Source organism: Nyctereutes procyonoides, unplaced genomic scaffold (genome assembly GCF_905146905.1).
Source record: "Nyctereutes procyonoides isolate TBG_1078 unplaced genomic scaffold, NYPRO_anot_genome, whole genome shotgun sequence".
NCBI lineage: Eukaryota > Metazoa > Chordata > Mammalia > Carnivora > Canidae > Nyctereutes > Nyctereutes procyonoides.
Genome location: NW_026575128.1, coordinates 16131315 through 16149439, shown reverse-complemented (window position 1 = coordinate 16149439; position 18125 = coordinate 16131315). Strand labels below are relative to the sequence as shown.

Sequence of the window (18125 nt, the reverse complement as noted above, 5' to 3'; positions counted from 1 at the left end):
TTTGCTGTGGAGTAGTTGCTGTTTTTAAAGATTTTATCTATTTTTAGAGAGACAGAGAGAAAGAGAAAGAGAAAAAGCAGGCAAGTGAGAGGGAGGGGCATCCCAAGCAGACTCTATCCTGAGTGCAGACCTAGACAGGGGGCTTGATCTCATGACCCTGAGATCATGACCTGAGCCAAAACCAAGAGGCAGATGCTTAACCAACTGTGCTATCCAGGTGCCCCATCTGCTGTAGGTTTTTATCATTGTTTCATTAGAAATAAATAATGTAACAAATTAAGGCTATTCTTTTCCAAGTTTGTTAGGAGACTTTTTTCCTTTAGATCACTAAGGGGTATTGAATTTATTAAAACCATCATATTTAAACATTAAAAATGATTAATATAATTTAAATTGATACATATTCATTATTTTTTTTAAATAATTTTTTGAGAGAGAGCCTGAGTGCATGCAGCAGCAGACAGGGGGAGGTGCAGAGGGAGAGAGAGAGAATCTTAAGCAGGCTCCATGACCAGCACAGAGCCCGAGGCCAGACTCAATCTCATGATCCTGAGATCAAATCATGACCTGAGCCAAAATCAAAAGTCAGAGGCTTCACTGACTGAGCCACGCAGGCATCACTAAATTGATATATTTCTAATCCTGAGCTATCTTAGCAATTCTGGGATAAATCCTCTTTGGATTTGATGAATTGTTCTTTTAAAACACTGCTAGATTTATTTATTTATTTATCTATTTATTTACTTATTCTTTTTACACAGCTGAATTTAATTTGTTAAATTTTATTTAAGATTTTGCTTCACTGTTCTTATGTGGGATCATGCATATATTTTTTATCTTGTCCTTCTCTAGCTTTGTTTTTCAGGACATACTAGTCAGTAAAATGTGTTAGGTAGTTTTCTATCTCCTCTTCTCTTTCTTTTAAAGAATCTTTTTTTTTTTTTGATGAATGACAATTTCATTTTTTACATTTAAAGGCTGATCAAAAATGATTACTTATAAAGAAAATCTTACATCTCAACTGAAAAGTACGGTAACTATATTTTCTCAATAAATAGTATTTAAGTTTTCTAAAACAACTGTAAAACATCCAATATGCATGTTGAATTTCAGTACAATGGTCTCAAGACCAAGTATACATGTTACATGCATCAAGGTTGGACTATAAATGATAGTGGCCATTGTCATCACTGTTATTACCATCTTCACATTTTGTTTTAATGCCTTTGATGAGTCATTGGTAGTATTTTGCAATGAAAACATTACTGGCGATGGATTAATCAGAACATTCTGAACTGCTGATATGGCAGGAATTGATGCTTTCACAGCTGAGAACTTTGAAATGGGTATCTGTACTGCAATCCTTTGCCTTGTGAGGGATGTCCGAGTCCCTATCTTAGCCGAAACAGACATGGTTTGTGGGGTTTGCGTGCCCATAGTGGGAGTACTTGGCCCGCTAGCAACTGAACCAACATTCAGTCATGGAACTGTTTTTCTTCTTGCAGAAGTAGTTGCTTTTTTTGGTAGAGGCTTGAGTGTGTAACTTGGAGCAGTTAAACAATGTCAATCGAGTGGCACTCTAGGGCCTGAATATGGCTTGATCAATGGAAAAGAGGGTTGATTACTTTGCCTGGAAATATCTAATAAAAACTCTAAGGAAGAGAAGTAAAAGACTGGTCAGAGCAACACTGGGTGGCCAGCGCACATGATCTGCACCAACAATAGCTATCGTAGCATGGCTTTGCATGAATTTTTGCATCATTTAGGATGGTGGTCACAATTTGTAAGGCAAACTCCAACACCTGATTTACAACTCATGCCTCACATACTGTATCTCCATATCCTTCAGGATTTCAGCCATCATCTGTGCATCTTTAGGCATCCTCTTGGGAGAAGCCTTCTCACCAGACTCCATGACATCCGGTGTTCAGACCTCTTAAGCTAAATCACTCACATGAATGTATTTCAGTCCTGGTCTTTTTTTTTTTTTTTTTTTTTTTTTTATGATAGTCACACACACAGAGAGAGAGAGAGGCAGAGACATAGGCAGAGGGAGAAGCAGGCTCCATGCACCGGGAGCCTGACGTGGGATTCGATCCCAGGTCTCCAGGATAGCGCCCTGGGCCAAAGGCAGGCGCCAAACCGCTGTGCCACCCAGGGATCCCTCCTCAGTCCTGGTCTTGATGCAAGTTCTTTGCCTGGCATGGTTTTCCAACCTCTGGGGTAGCTTGACTGTCCCACTCTCCAGCTCTGCCCCACCATACATCCTGACTGGTGAGCAAAATGTTCAGCCTTTTCTGATTTCCTTAAATTGTTTATATAAGATGAGAATTATGTATTCTTCAAAGCATTCCTCTCTTAGACTCTGATATTGTGCTAGTCTCATAATTTGAATTGAGAAAAATTTCAATTTCTTATATGCTGTAAAGTCAACTTGAATAAATGAGAAATATTCTGTTCCTTGAAGGTCAACTAGAACTTATCTATTTATAATCTTCAGTCTGTTACCTTTTTTTTAAATATTTATTTATTTATTCACGAGAGACACAGAGAGAGAGAGGCAAAGACACAGGCAGACGGAGAAGCAGGCTCCATGCAGGGAACCCAACATGGGACTGGATCCTGGGTCTCCAGGATCAGGCCCTGGGCTGAAGGCAGCGCTAAACCACTGAGCCCCCCAGGCTGCCCCAAAGTCTGTTACTTTTTAAAATTGAAGCTCAGTAACAATATTTTTAGTTTTTCTATGGTTATTGCTCTATTTGTTCTCCTAATTCTTCTTGGAACAATTTTGGCTGCTTGTTTTTATTAGAAAACATAACTAAAAATTATGGCTTTAACTGATAAAGACAGTCATGAATTTGGTATTTATTTTTGGGCAGTGAAAACCCAACTAACATCAAAGGCAGCCCTGGGCCTGCCACTAATTTACACCCACAATCACAATTGATTACCATCTGAATGAAAGTTGCACTGAAGGCAAAGCTTTGGGGAACTAAAATGGCTCTGCTACGGAGCAGCATGAGGACAGGGGGCTTTGGGAACTTCAGTGAAGAGGGGTTTTTTTCTGGACAGAGTAAAGAAAAAGAATGTTGAGCTCAATATCCTGAAATTTTGGCTCAAGACAAGTCCTAATCCATTGACTTTTTATGTCTATAATAAAAATGATTTCTCTCTTGTAGTCATGGGGCTGATAATAATTGAAAATTAGATCTAAAGTGTGATACTGAGAATTGTTGTAGTACAATATCAGGTAAAAATGAGAGCCTTGCCAGGTCTCTTATGTGAATGTTGAAGCACTGATCAGAAAATAAAGCATTTGGGGAAAGGAGAAAACATAAGTGGGAAATATCAGAAAGGGAGACAGAACATGAAAGACTCCTAACTCTGGGAAATGAACTAGGGAGGAGGGCGGGGGGTGGGGGTGACTGGTTGGCGGGCACTGAGGGGGGCACTTGACGGGATGAGCACTGGGTGTTATTCTGTATGTTGACAAATTGAACACCAATAAAAAATAAATTTATTTTAAAAAAAGCATTTGGATGACTTGCAGCATCCCAAATTTTACCTCCTTGAGCCTCCTTGCTGATAGAAGTTCCTCTTTCTTCCTCTGCTGAGGTTAATGAGTGACTCCTGACAATCCTTGTCAGCAGGAGGAAATAGTGACATAGTTCTGTGAAAGCCTTCTGTTGACACCTTCTGGTCAATCAAGAATGTGCTGAGGGCAAGGACACGCCTGGGTGGCACATTGGGTTAAGTGGCCGTCTCTTGGTTTCTGCTCACGTTGTGATCTCAGGGTGGTGAGACTGAGCTTGGCATCAGGCTCCACACTCAGCATGGAGACTGCTTGAGAGTCTCCCTCTCCCACTGCCCCTCCCCCCGTGCTCTCCCTCTCTCTAAAATAAATAAATACGTTTTAAAAAGAAAAAAGGGGGGGGGGGATCCCTGGGTGGCTCAGTGGTTTGGAGCCTACCTTTGGCCCAGGGCATGTTCCTGGAGTCCCGGGATCGAGTCCTGAGTCGGGCTCCCAGCATGGAGCCTGCTTCTCCTTCCTCCTGTGTCTCTGCCTCTCTCTCTCTCTCTCTCTCTCTCTCTCTCTCTGTCTATCACAAATAAATAAATAAATAAATCATAAAAAATTAAAAAAGAAAAAAAAAAAAAGAATGTGCCAGGACCACAGCATCTGAGATTCAATGAAATCAAGTAAAAACCATGAAAACACACTGCAGGAGTGTTTCTGGAGGTCCAGTGTTGTAGTGAGTGTCACAGTGTCCCCTCTTAAGTACGTGTTGCTTCACCTTACGCCCTCCTACAATATGAAAGGGACAGAAAACTCTATTTCATTGGTTCACATTAAAAAAAATAAAGTAAAAAACACATAACATAAAATTAACCATTTTAATGTGAACAATTCAGTGGCATTTAGTACATTCACAACGTTTGTTTCCTCACATTTTAACATCTCTAACATGAGAATTCATCTTACAATTAATGGTATATTATGGCTTAATTGATAGTACCTTTAAAAAAATCTTCATAGTGGAATATAAATGAAGGTGCACTCTTCAGTTGATGGTGACTTAGATTAGTTGAAATATGGTACTTGGTGGTCTTCTTGGATTTTTGAGGAGCATACATCATATTTGGGTGTCTTGCACCCCACTCATTTACTGAGTGACCTGAAAGGCTGTCAGCTTTGAGAGGAATCTAGAGCAAAGGAAAACTGTCCAGTTGGTCTAGGCTGCAATGTAATTAGACAGGCCACTTGGTCTCCATGACCCACCAGATCCAATCACGTTGATGCCCCATGCTGATAGGGTCTATAGCAAGCCAGGAGGAACATTGCAGATGAAGCCCCTGGGATTTATGAAGAAAGTCATGCCCTGTTTTGCAAGCAACTGATCTCCCTTTGAGAAACAGTTTTATCTTACTACGGGGCCCTGGTAAAGTCCATGGGACAACCAGGTGACCTTGCAAACTGAAGTGCCCAATGCAGCCTGCAAACTATTTGGTCCACTATAAAGTCTGTAGTGTCCACTAGCATTCATCATCAAGAAGAAAAGATACAGATGAGGCCAGGCTTAAGCTTGTTCTTTTTTGCTACCCATCCAACACCTATGGTCTCAAGAGGCAGAGATTGTCCAAAAGGATGAAAAAGAGTAAAAGTTAAATAACAGATGCAAAATGTAAATATACCAACAAGATGAGAGAAAATGGCAGGAAAAAGATATACCATGCAAACAGCAAGCTTGCAAAGGCTGGAGTGGCTATAATATCAATTAAATTATACTTCAATAAAAAAAGACTATTCCCAGAGATAAAGATAGATATTTCATAATAATAAATGGGTCAATTCACCAGGAAGATATAGCAATTATAAATGTGTATGTGCCTAGTAACAGAGCTTCAAAATATATGGAACAAAAATGGACAGAATTAAAGGAAGAAACAGATGATTCCACAATCATTGTTGGAGATTTTAAACCCCCCTCAGCAATTGATACAATAGGCCAAAAAAATCAAAAGAGAAGATTATTTGAAAATACTGTCTGGACGCCTGGGTGGCTCAGCGGTTTAGCGCCACCTTCAGCCCAGGGCGTGAACCTGGAGTCATGGGATTGAGTCCCACATCGGGCTCCCTGCATGGAGCCTGCTTCTCCCTCTGCCTGTGTGTCTCTGACTCTCTCTGTCTTTCTGTGTGTGTGTCTCATGAATAAATAAATAAAATATTTTAATAAAAAAAGAAAATACTGTCAATCATATTGACCTAATTGGTATTTATAGAGCCCTATACCAAACTGTGGGACACATATTTTTTATACATGTTATATTCATCAATGGATCATATGCTGGGTCATAATACAAATCTCAATAAACTTAAAAGCATTGAAATTACATAGAACGTGTTCTCTGGCCACAGTGGAATTAAATTAGATATCAATGATCATAAGATACCTTGAAAACGCTCAAATATTTGGAAATACAGTAAGCCACATAGTTCTAAATGATCCATGGATCAAAGAAGCAATTACAGGGAAATTAGAATGATAATGAAAATGTAACAAAATTTGCAGGATGCAGCTAAAGCAGTGATTATGGTGAAACTTAGAGCACTAAGTATTTATAATGGAAAAGGTGTATATAACCCTTACATTTTATTTATTTATTTTTAAGATTTAAAAAAAAATAAAAATAAAAAAATATTTTATTTATTTATATGACAGAAAGAGAGAGCAAGCACAAGTGGGGGGTGGGTGGAGCAGAGCAGGGAGCCTGACGAAGACAACAAGGATGACAACATGAGCTGGGAGCCTGACAACAAGGATGAGGAGTGGGGAGCCTGATGATGAGCAGGGAGCCCGATGAGGGCTCGATCCCAGGACCCTGGGACCATGACCTGAACCAAAGGCAGACACCTGACTGACTGAGCCACCCAGGCGCCCCTAAATACCCCTTACATTTTAGCATGGAATGCCGACTTGCATCCCCACCTGTATGGTTCAGGGGATAGGATAATCCTCAGTTCACGTGGGGCAGTTCCAGTTACCTACTTAGTGTCTCATGGGCAGGCACTGAGTTTCTACCAGTGGTACCAGAAACTGCTTTCCAAGTGGTAGCCACCTGTTTGCAGGCAGGATCACAGACTTACTTCAGAATCCTGGGTGCCCGTGCTGTGAGCCTCCCACTGGGGTTGCCTGAAGGTGCATATAAGATCCTTGGCACAAAATACTTCCCAGACCACTGGGTCTGTTGGATAATCAGGCCAAATTGCTAACACAGCTCACACTGCAACCCGGATCTATTGTAGAACCTCTTTTTTGAGCCAGGCCCCTCTGACCTTAACGGTTACCTGGTGAATGAGTCAGAGCAGCCTGTCCAAATGTGGAACGTGTGGACTCCAAATCCAAAGAGGACCATCGAGCTCTGTAACACTTTATTTGACACGGCTGGTACAAGGTGCCATGTCTTGGGTCTGACTTTGCTTTTTATTTATTTGCTTAATTTAGAAAAGCAAAAAAATTGACTTACAAAGATTTGTAAGGGACTCCAGACTTTAGAAGGATTGGCTCGCCAAACACAAACATGTATTTAAAAGAAAAATGTTTCGGTTTGAGCTGTTCTAACAGAACTATTACGGGCTGGGTGGCTTAAGCAATAGAAACTTATTTTATCACAGTTCTGGCAGCTGGGAAGTCCACTCTGCCAAAAAAATAAAATAAAATAACATCAATAAAGAAGGAGCCAAATTATACAAAAAACAGTCCAGAGGTGAGGGTGGGGTGAGAGAAGGAGTCACGAATCCACTCTGGAAAGCTGTTAACTGTTGATAGGACACTGGCAGGGGAAGGAGAAGAGAGATGCATGCAAGGGAGAGAATTCCAGAAGAGTTGAAATGGCAAGGGGAGAGAGCTCCCCAGAGACCCTGGAGGTGAGGGGACCAACAGCAATGTTTTCCTTTGTGGCAGATGCAGGAGGAGGGACCCACTGGGCTGAACAACTGGAGACTCAGTGCTGGGGGTTGGGGTCTGCCCAGAGAGCCCCGCAAGAAGGCCTCACTCCCCTCTGACTGCTGGGTGCTGGCGCTGGCTGTGTCCTTTGGTCATTCCTGGAAGAGGTCATCTTTCTTGATCACAAAACTGATGGGGGCCCACACAGTCCTCGTCAAAGCCCCTGTCCCAGCTTCTTGCCCCAGACATCCTGATCCCCAGCTCCCGACGGGCCTTTCCCCCAAAGGATCTTCCTGCAAGTCTGGGTACCTTGGAGAGGGAGAGGGAGAAGCAGGCTCCCTGCTCAGCAGGTACCTGGGATCATGACCTGAACTCAAGTCAGATGCTTAACAGACTAAGCCACCCCAGGTGCCCCTACTTGTTTCTTCTTCTTCTTCCTCCTCCTCTTCCTCTTCTTCTTCCTCCTCCTTCTTCTTCAATTTTATTTATTTGAGAGACAGATTGAGAGAGCACAGAGGGAGGAGCAGAGGATAAAAAGAGAGAGAATCTCAAGCAGACTCCCTGCTGCATGCAGATTCCCCACAAGGGGCTCTGATCCCACGACCCTGACACCACGACCTGAGCCAAAATCAAGAGTCAGACACTCAACTGACTGAGCCACCCAGGTGCCCTCGACTTGTTTCTTCTTATTAAGTAATAACTCTCGGGATCCCTGGGTGGCGCAGCGGTTTGGCGCTGCCTTTGGCCCAGGGCGCGATCCTGGAGACCCGGGATCGAGTCCCACGTCGGGCTCCCGGTGCAGGGAGCCTGCTTCTCCCTCTGCCTGTGTCTCTGCCTCTCTCTCTCTCTCTCTCTGTGACTATCCTAAGTAAATAAAAATTAAAAAAAAATTAAAAAAGTAATAACTCTCATAGGATAAAGTGCACAGCTCTTAAAAGTACCAGCTGAAGGCAGCGATCACGTTTGTCTTTTCTACTGTATGCTCAGGGCTAGCACAGGGCCTGGCATAGAGTGCCATGTGCTGCTGCTGCTTCTTTTTTAAAACTTTATTCACGTAATCTCTACACTCAATGTGGGGCTTGAACTTAGGACCCTGAGATCTTGAGCCGCGCGCTCCACTGAGAGCCAACCAGGCGCCCCGAGTGCCGCACGTCTAAGTGGTTTATGGTCAGTGCTAAGCAATTTGTTGAGTGAACTAATGATCAAAACCAGGCCAATTTCCATTCTCATCAACAGGGTAGGCGGGTGGCTGTTTCCGTAGTACTCTCGTCAAGAATAGGTATCACAATTATGATTTTACGGTTTTTACCTACCTGATAAGGCAAAACCTGGTCTCTCATTATAGTCTTCAATTTTTCATTTCTTTGAATACCAGTGATGCTGCATATTTACCTCTACAGTAATTGGCTGTAGCACTTTTTCTGTGACTTTCCTAATCACGCTCTTTGCCCATTTTAAAAAGTGTGAAATTGGTCAGCTAAGCATTGGACTCGATTTCAGCTCAGGTCGTGGTCTCAGGGTTGTGAGATCGAGCTGGCATCGGGCTCTGCGTTGGGCATGAAGCCTGCTGAAAATTCTCTCTTGCTCTCTCCCTCTGCTCCCCCACTACACCCTCACTCATGTGCTCTCTCTCTCAAAAAAAAAAAAAACAGGGATCCCTGGGTGGCGCAGCGGTTTGGCGCCTGCCTTTGGCCCAGGGCCCGATCCTGGAGACCCGGGATCGAATCCCACATCAGGCTCCTGGTGCATGGAGCCTGCTTCTCCCTCTGCCTGTGTCTCTGCCTCTCTCTCTCTCTCTCTCTCTCTCTCTCTCTCTCTCTGTGACTATCATAAATAAATAAAAAAATAAAAAAAAATAAATAAAATAAAAAAAAAAAACAAAAACAAACACCCCAATAAATTTCAAAACAAACTCCTGCCGGGGCCGCGCAGGGTGCGGCTTCCCCGCGCGGCTGCCAGCCGGCCCCATTTCCGCACGGCGCACACCGGAAGTGCTCCTGCCGGCGGAGTTTCGAGTGCGCACGGCCGGAAGTTTCTGTTCGAGGCTCTGCGGGGAGAGGCGAGCGGCGGCGGCGGCCGTCGGGGGATCCGGGTGCGGAGGCTCTGGGCCTGGGCGGCGGGCCGGGTCGCGAGGGAGACCCCGGCGGAGCCCCGGCCCGCGCCCGCTGCCCTCCCGCCGGCGGCCCGCCTCTCCCCGCTCCGGGGGGCTGCAGTGGCTCCGCCCCCCTCACCCGAGCCTGCTCCCTCCGCAGGCGCTGACCCCTGACCTCAGGGCGCTCCCCCTGCTCTCCGGCGCGATGGCCACCGGCGCGGATGTGCGGGACATCCTGGAACTCGGGGGCCCAGAGGGGGACGCAGCCTCCGGGACCATCAGCAAGAAGGACATTATCAACCCGGACAAGGTGGCGGGGCGGCTGGGAGCCTTGGGTCCTGGGAGGGGGGCGGGGGGCAGAGCGGTGACGTCAGGGGACGGAGACCGTGTGCTGCCTCGGCGAGGTGTGGGGCACGCGTGGGAACCGGCGCGACCCCGTCAGCGATGAGCGGAGCAGCAGAGAACCCTTGTGGGGTGGGGGGTGGTGGCCCCAAGTCGCTGCCACCTGCCGAGAGGCGGTGGAAACGGGTCTCCTATTCGGACGGGTCGGAGGAGTGCCCCCGGGGGCGCGCTTTCATAGCCCGCCCTTGCCTGTGGCGGGGACTGAGCTAGGCTAGAGAATTTTCAGGGAAGGGGGGGGTCCAGGCTGTGCTTCCTATCCTGTGGCTTCCCTTCTCAGAAAAAGTCCAAGAAGTCCTCCGAGACACTGACCTTCAAGAGGCCCGAGGGCATGCACCGGGAGGTCTATGCGCTGCTCTACTCCGACAAGAAGCAAGTATTGGAACCTCACAGCCCCGGGCCTGGTACCCCCCACCCCCCCCAACCCCCGTCTCCTGGTTTTCTCTGCCAGTTCTCTCTCTGCCGGCCCTCCCGGGCCAAGCCTCCCATTTGCTTAGCAGGGTGCAGGAGGAGCCCAGGCTTCCCACTCCAGGATGCGACTTCCTCTAGGGTGGCTCAGCCTGGGCCCAAAGGTTCTCTTCACACCTCTGACTCTAAGCTCTCGTCTCTCCAAACCTTGCTGCCAGGGATGCACCCCCGCTGCTACCCAGTGACACTGGTCAAGGCTACCGCACGGTGAAGGCCAAGCTGGGCTCTAAGAAGGTGCGGCCCTGGAAGTGGATGCCATTCACCAACCCAGCCCGCAAGGATGGAGCTATGTTCTTCCACTGGCGACGGGCAGCTGAGGAGGGCAAGGACTACCCCTTCGCCAGGTTCAATAAGGTGAGCCACCGCCATTCAGACGTGGGCCAAGGTTGCTCACCCCCTCTGAGCGCCTCCTGCGAGCTCTCAGCCTCCTGGGGTTGGCTCCAGAGGCGCACTCAGTCTGTGTCTCAATCACGGCTACCGGCTCCGTCCACATGGCAACTGCCTGCCAAGTGAGACTTTGTGGTTCTCTTCTGCCCGTGGGATCCTGTCCTTCCCTGGACCTGGTCTGGTTTTTGGTGGCTTTTCTTGGCCCTTCAAATGTTGCTGTTTGGTTCCTCGGAGCTGTGTCCTGGTCTCTCTGCACTTTCTCCCTAGCATGTCTCATTTTCTCTGTGGCTTCAGTTGCCCCCTGTATGCCAGGGACCCCACCTAATATCTCCAGGCCAGAGTGATAGCAGTCATTTACTTAATGTCTCTCTCTGAAGGCCCCGCAGGTATTTCAGATCAAGTGGGTATCCTTGAGCAGAACTCATCCATTCCCTTTCTTCCTCACTCTTTTTTTTTTTAAAGATTTATTTATTCATTCATTCATTCATGAGAAACACAGAGAGAGAGAGAGAGAGAGAGGCAGAGACACAGGCAGAGGGAGAAGTAGGCTCCATGCAGGGAGCCTGATGTGGGACTCGATCCCCCGTCTCCAGGATCACCCCCTGGGCTGCAGGCGGCGCTAAACTGCTGCGCCACCGGGACTGTCCTTCTTCCTCACTCTTATCAGTGAATGTCACCACTGGTCATCCAGCTGCCCAGACCAGAAACTTGGGAATCATCCTTGACTTCTCCTGTAGTCTCCCAGTTATTTCAGTCAACAACAGGACAGAGGAGGTAGGGAAAGGTAGATAACAAACACGGGGGCAAATAAATTGGATTCTTTCAGATAAGAGCCATCAGTAGAATGAAGCCAGATATGAATGGAATATGAAATGAGTTGAGAGTGAACTTGTAGGCTTAGGGGAGACCTAATTTAGAGTGGTCATGGTGGGCCTCTTTGAGAAGGTGGCACCTGAACTAAATCTCTGCGATACGTGTGGTCATTGAGTCCTCCTGATTCTGTTTCCATAATAAATCACGTCTGCCTTTGTTCCTCATTCCCTGTGCTGGCATCCTAGTCCAATTTGAATCATCTCTGGTCTAGATGATTGAGGCCCACATAGAGCAGGGCCTTACAGGACCTTATCCACACTACCCCAGCCAGTGAGAGGCAGAGCCAGGCTAGGCTAGGATTTCCTAGGCTGTTGTTCAAGCCAGTATACAATATGGTGTCACAGTCCCTGCAGCCTGGAGCAGCCTAGACTTGGAGGCTGAAAACAGTAGGGGCCTTCCTGATCCCAGGACTTCAAGTCCCTCAGGCCAGTGTAGCCAGTTGTCCCTTGACAGCTCTGCCTGGATGGCTCACGGGCTTCTTGGACTGAGCACATCTGGGTGTGACTCATCATTCATCTGCTCAGGGAGACCTGGTTTTCCTCCATCTCACCACCATCCTCAGACCCCCTCAGGTCCAGTGGAGGGAGAGGCTGGAGGTGTAGGATTGAGAAAAGACAACCAAGAGGTGAGATGTTGAGTTAATGGGAGGGAAGGTTGGATGACACAAAGGCAGAGGGAGAAGCAGGCTCTATGCAGGGAGCCTAATGCGGGACTCGATCCCAGGACTCCAGGATCACACCACCCTGGGCCGAAGGCAGGCGCCAAACCGCTGAGCCACCCAGGGATCCCCAGAATGTTCATTTTGTATTTGGTAAATGCTGCTTCATGCCAAGTCAGCACTGAGGACACAAAAATGCATCAGAAACAATATTGGCCCACAAAAAACTCTCGATATTGTGGGGGAGGGAGTAGGGAGAGGCACAGGCTATTACAGTTTGGTGGGATACATGCTGTTTGGGGAGGACCTGAAGGCCATGGAAGCTTCTGGAGCAGTTAGAGCTGGAGTTGAGCCCTAAAGGATGTCACCAGGTGATGTTAAGGAGTGTGGTGACTTTTTCAGGCAGAGGGGCCAGCAGGAGCAAAGGCATAAGGAGAAAAGCAGTCATGTGAATGGCAGGCTGCTGGCATTTCCCTGTTGATGAAGCCTAGAGCCCAGGGTAGGACTTGGTGGAAGGTGAGGCCTGAGAGGTCAGCAGGGCCGGGTCAGGCAGGGCTTGGCAGCCAGGCTCGGGAATCTGGGCTCTGCCCTAATATCTTTGGAGAGCTACTGACCGATGTTTAAGTAGAGTAGGGTCGGATCTGATTCGAGTCTTAGAAAGATCATGGTGACTACAGGTGGAGAATGGAGTAAGGTGAACTCAGGATTGTTCCTCCAGTACTGCTTGCTCCTGGGGCCCCACTCTCAGTCTGTGGCTCCCCAGCCACTCTTGCTCCAGCTTGGGACCCAGGAGTCACTTGTGATGGCATCTTCCTTCACCCCTCATCCAGGGGCCAAGTCTTGTGGTTTTAACCCAAAGTTATGTGTGTGCCCTGTTCTCTCCCTTCCACTGGTACTTTTAGTTCAGGCTTTTTCACTTCTCACTTGGATTATTTCCACAGCCTTCCAGCTGGCTTCCCAGGCTCTTGTTTCACCCCATCTGTCCTTATTGCTGCCAGGGTGGTCTTTATAAAAAGAGAATCATGATCATTTCACTCTCCTCTTTCAAAGTAACCTTAGTGTTTCCTGTCACCTGCTCCGGGACTAAGCCTTGTCCCCAGGCTGGATCAGGTGTCACTCATTACAGTTTTGTCATCAGACTTGCCACTCTGGACTAAATTATTTTTTCAAGCTGGACTGTGAACTCTGAGAAGGTAAGGCCACTGTCTGTCTTATTCAGCACTGTGTTCCCAGCATAGGTCTGGCAGGCCCAGGATAAATATTTGTTGAATGAAGGAATATCTTCCTCATCTGACTGTGAGCTCCTTGAGAGAGCAGGACTGGCTACATAGTTCTGAGTTTTTTAGTTTTTTTTTTTTAATTGGATTAGAATGCATAGGAGGGATACTTAACCAAGCCTGGGAAACCAGAGAGACTTCCTAGATTAGCTACTGCCTGAAAGAGAGCAAAAGGATGAGAAGTTGTCTATGTAGAAGAAAGAATATGGAAGTGGGAACACACGTTAGGCAAGAACAACCGAGGCTGAGGGGGAGAGCCTACTGTGTTCCCGACACTGCTAGTCATTTACTTTGGATGCACAAGGGACGGTGGCTGCAGAGAGAGGCCAGGTCATGCACCCATGTGTTCATTGGTTGATTCTGTAAATATTGATACTAGTGTGCCTGGCCCTGTGCTAAACCCTGAAGATAGGCAATGAACCAGACAACCCTTGCTCTTGAGGAGTTTGTGAATATCTAGAAGGCACTTTTAGTACAGTGGAGAACTTCTGAGGCTTTTAGTAAGAGATGGTTGGGTGACATGATATTTATTCTAGAATAATGCTTCTGAAATTATCTATGATGAAGGACTTTAAAAGAATATTTCCAATTCATCAGACTGATATAGTAAGATTAAAAGAAAAAACAAAATATAAGTCCATGTGTGTGTGTTTTTTTTAAGATTTTATTTATTTATTTGAGAGAGAGTGAGCAGAAGCCTGTGGGGGGTAGTGGGAGAGGAAAAAGCCGACTCCTCACTGAGCAGGGACCCCTCCCCCCCTGCCCCGACACAGGGCTTGATCCTCGAGCCTGAGATCACTGAGATCACGACCTGAGTCATGCAGGCGCCCCCATATTTCTTCATATTCAATTCAGTAGCATGTGATTTCTGTGAAATTGTCATAAAGGTTTCTAATCGTCTACTCTGAACATAACATACATGGACCAGTGGTACCAGTTTGGGAGCAGCACTGGTCTGCAGGCTGTCCTTTAGGTAACAGTGGTCCGAGAGATCACATCTTGGCTGCAGTTGGAGAATTGCTTGGAAGAGGATCAAATGGAGGCAGAGAGGCCAGTGGAGAGGCTGTTTCTCTGATGCAGGCAGGTGGTGCTGTTCTGGACTGTGGTGTGGCAGGTGGAGATAGAGATTCTGGAGGTAAAGCCACAGCTTTTGGAAGGGGAGGGGGAGTTAAAGATGCTTCCCAGGCCTCTGCTTGGGCACCTGTGTTGGCTAATGGTGACATGAGAACTGAACTGGAAGAGCTAGAGGTTTGAGGGAGGGTGATGAGTCCAGTACCACACACATGCATATATTTCTGTTGAGGTATAATCAACACACAATATTGTTAGCTTTGGGTGCACATCATGATTGGTATTTGTGTATACTGCAAAATGATCACCACAGTAAGTCTGGTTCACATCCATCATCTGAACATACTAAGTTTGAGGTGTATGTGGGACCTCTGGGAGAAGTCCAAGAGGCAGCTGGCAATAGGGTCTTGAGAGCAGGTTCAGAGCCAGTGTGGTCTTGGAGAGAGAAAAGGGGCTTCCCTCGTCCAGCCTGACATCGACTCCTTCCTGGAGGCCTGGACTCCTGACTACGGGCCCTGCTGCTGGTGCTGCGTTTTGTCCCTGATGAAGACCTGGGAGTTGGAGCGTGGCTGCGGGGAGGCAGGGACATGTGCTGTGTGCTGGGTGCATGTGCCGGGTGCGGGGCAGCGTGTGCTGGGAGTAGGATTCAGGCCCTTCTTCTATAGAGAAGAGCTGCAAGTCTCATTGTGACCACTGGGTGGCAGGAGTGCTTCAGACAAGTGTCCCACGCACTAGGGGATCCTGGGCCTTTCTCCAGTATTTAGGCATCTGCTCTACTCCAGAGTTAACCTTTGGACTCCACAGGAGCACTTACACGTGAGCCCCTCACCTTAGCTGTGGGGACAGGAGCACACATCCTGGTACTGAGGCTCCGCAGCTGAAGGCATGGTGAAGTAGCTCCTGGGCCCAAGCCAGAGGTATCTAGGCGAGCCGTGGGTTTCGTCACGTGGAAACATCATTCCCAGGCTGCCAGGGCAGGCATCGCTTTGGTCCAGCCTAGGGACGGGCGGTAAACAGGAGGGGCTGTGGTCCCGAGGGCTGGGGCGGCCTGGACATGACCTGATGCGGCGTGCTCCCCTCTGTGCCAGCAGACTGTGCAGGTTCCCGTGTACTCAGAGCAGGAGTACCAGCTGTACCTTCACGACGATGCTTGGACTAAGGCAGAGACCGACCATCTCTTTGACCTCAGCCGCCGCTTTGACTTACGTTTTGTGGTCATCCATGACCGGTATGACCACCAGCAGTTCAAGGTGAGCGGGCGTCAGGCATCTGCCCGTGTGCCCAGCCCTGGGCCTGGCAGGCCCCGCCTTCCCGCCGCCCCTTCCAGGGGCCCCGGCCGTTCATCCTCCCTCCCGACCGCGTCCCCATCCTCAGAAGCGTTCCGTGGAGGACCTGAAGGAGCGGTACTACCATATCTGTGCCAAGCTTGCCAACGTGCGGGCCGTGCCAGGCACAGACCTCAAGATCCCAGTGTTTGATGCGGGGCATGAGCGGCGGCGGAAGGAACAGCTGGAGCGGCTCTACAACCGGACCCCGGAGCAGGTCAGCCCCGGGCCTCGCCGCCTCTGCCTCGTGACCTGGGTGCCTCCATCCTGCACCCTTTCCCCCGCCCTCCCCCGTGGTTCCTTTCCTCCTGGAGTCCCTCACAGCCCAGTGGCCCTGCACTCCCTCCTGTCTGCCCTCACCTCTGCATCTTGCGTTCCCAGGTGGCGGAGGAGGAGTATCTGCTGCAGGAGCTGCGGAAGATCGAGGCCCGGAAGAAGGAGCGGGAGAAGCGCAGCCAGGACCTGCAGAAGCTGATAACGGCTGCAGACACCACTGCGGAGCAGCGGCGCACGGAACGCAAAGCCCCCAAGAAGAAGCTACCCCAGAAGAAGGAGGCCGAGAAGCCGGTGCGGAGGCGCAGTCAGCCCAGCTCAGGGTGGAGGGCTCCGAGAGCACCCAGCGTTAGAAGGGTGTTTGGGACTAACCCTGGGCCCTGTCCCTGCCGCACCTTGGTCTCCATAACCTATTCTCCCCCAGGCTGTTCCGGAGACTGCAGGCATCAAGTTTCCGGACTTCAAGTCTGCAGGCGTCACCCTGCGGAGCCAGCGGGTATGTGCCCCTCCGTGGCCCTGCCGGGCCCCGGGCTCCCCGCAGCCTGCATGCTACAGGGGTGGCGCTGGAGCACCACGAGGGGTTGTGCCACGTGCTGCACGTGGGGAGGTCTTGGGATGTGGCCAGGCCGAAGTCAAAGCTCTCAAGCTCTTGCTTTGTTCCACCTGCTGGCTATTTCCTTTTTGGATGTAGAGCTGCCTCCAGGGGTTCACTTCTCTTCTGCTCCCCTGTGCCTTTGGTCCCCCTCATTCTTAACCACTTGCCCTGGAGAGGGCTTAGCAGCCTGGGTCATTGCAGATGAAGCTACCAAGCTCTGTGGGACAGAAGAAGATCAAGGCCCTGGAGCAGATGCTGCTGGAGCTTGGTGTGGGTGAGTGGGGGCTGGGCAGGAGAGGGCACGTCCTGTGGCTGGCCTCCCCACACCCCCTGGCTCTGCCCACACCTTCCACCCACCACCCACAGAGCTGAGCCCGACACCCACGGAGGAGCTGGTGCACATGTTCAACGAGCTGCGGAGTGACCTAGTGCTGCTCTACGAGCTTAAGCAGGCCTGCGCCAACTGCGAGTACGAGCTGCAGATGCTGCGGCACCGGCACGAGGCCCTGGCGAGGGCAGGTGTGCTGGGGGGCCCCGCCACACCGGCATCGGGCCCGGCCCCAGCCTCTGCTGAGCCAGCAGTACCCGAACCCGGTCTCGGCCCTGACCCCACCAAGGATACCATCATTGATGTGGTGGGCGCACCCCTCACACCCAATTCGGTAAGAGCCTGGCTGGGTGGGGGGAGCACGGACTGGCTCAGCGGAAGAGCAAGCGCCCCAGTGTGTACGGGCCCCCGCTGCTCCCTCTAGCGCCCACACTGGGAGTGGTCACTCTGATGGGTCCGAGATGGAGGGTAGGAGTGGGTGGCCAGTGGGCATCACCTGCCCTGAGTGTGAAACGCGTGCACCAAGCCCGAATCGAGCTTTGGGGGCCATTGACCCCAGCACCTTCTGTGTTTTCTCAGAGGAAGCGACGGGAATCGGCCTCCAGCTCCTCTTCTGTGAAGAAAGCCAAGAAGCCATGAGAGGCCACACGGGGTGTGGGTGCTGCTGTGTAAATAGAGCTGCTGAGTCGGACTGGGCTGCTTCCTCTTCCTTCCCACCCCTTGTGATGCCCCTGGCTGGGAGGGTGGGCAGGAGCTGGTCGCCACACCCACTGCACAGGGGTGGCATTGGAACTTGCCTGCGCAGAGGCCCTAACTTAGCAGCCCTCTTGCCACTGCCAGCTTTGCCCGAACACCACCTGTACTTGGTTCTGCACTCAAGATGGTTCACACACAGTAGTGGTCTCAGATACCAGCAACTTTGAATGTTACCTTA

At 49.4% G+C, this 18125-nt stretch overlaps 1 protein-coding gene and 1 pseudogene across 1 annotated transcript; one reads left to right on the top strand and one right to left on the bottom strand.

Moving 5' to 3' along the window:
• Positions 1 to 1123: 1123 nt before the first annotated feature.
• LOC129520491 (transcription initiation factor TFIID subunit 9-like) lies at positions 1124 to 1915 on the bottom strand (annotated as a pseudogene).
• A 7562-nt stretch (positions 1916 to 9477) lies between these two features.
• On the top strand, positions 9478 to 17882 carry DMAP1 (DNA methyltransferase 1 associated protein 1). The gene is made up of 11 exons (XM_055341574.1): positions 9478 to 9537; positions 9698 to 9847; positions 10217 to 10308; positions 10563 to 10758; positions 15762 to 15920; positions 16045 to 16212; positions 16377 to 16562; positions 16693 to 16764; positions 17065 to 17137; positions 17230 to 17525; positions 17771 to 17882. Exons 2-11 carry the CDS (start codon positions 9743 to 9745, stop codon positions 17828 to 17830), a joined length of 1407 nt encoding a protein of 468 aa, XP_055197549.1. The 5' UTR covers positions 9478 to 9537; positions 9698 to 9742; the 3' UTR covers positions 17831 to 17882.
• The last annotated feature ends 243 nt before the right edge of the window (positions 17883 to 18125 follow it).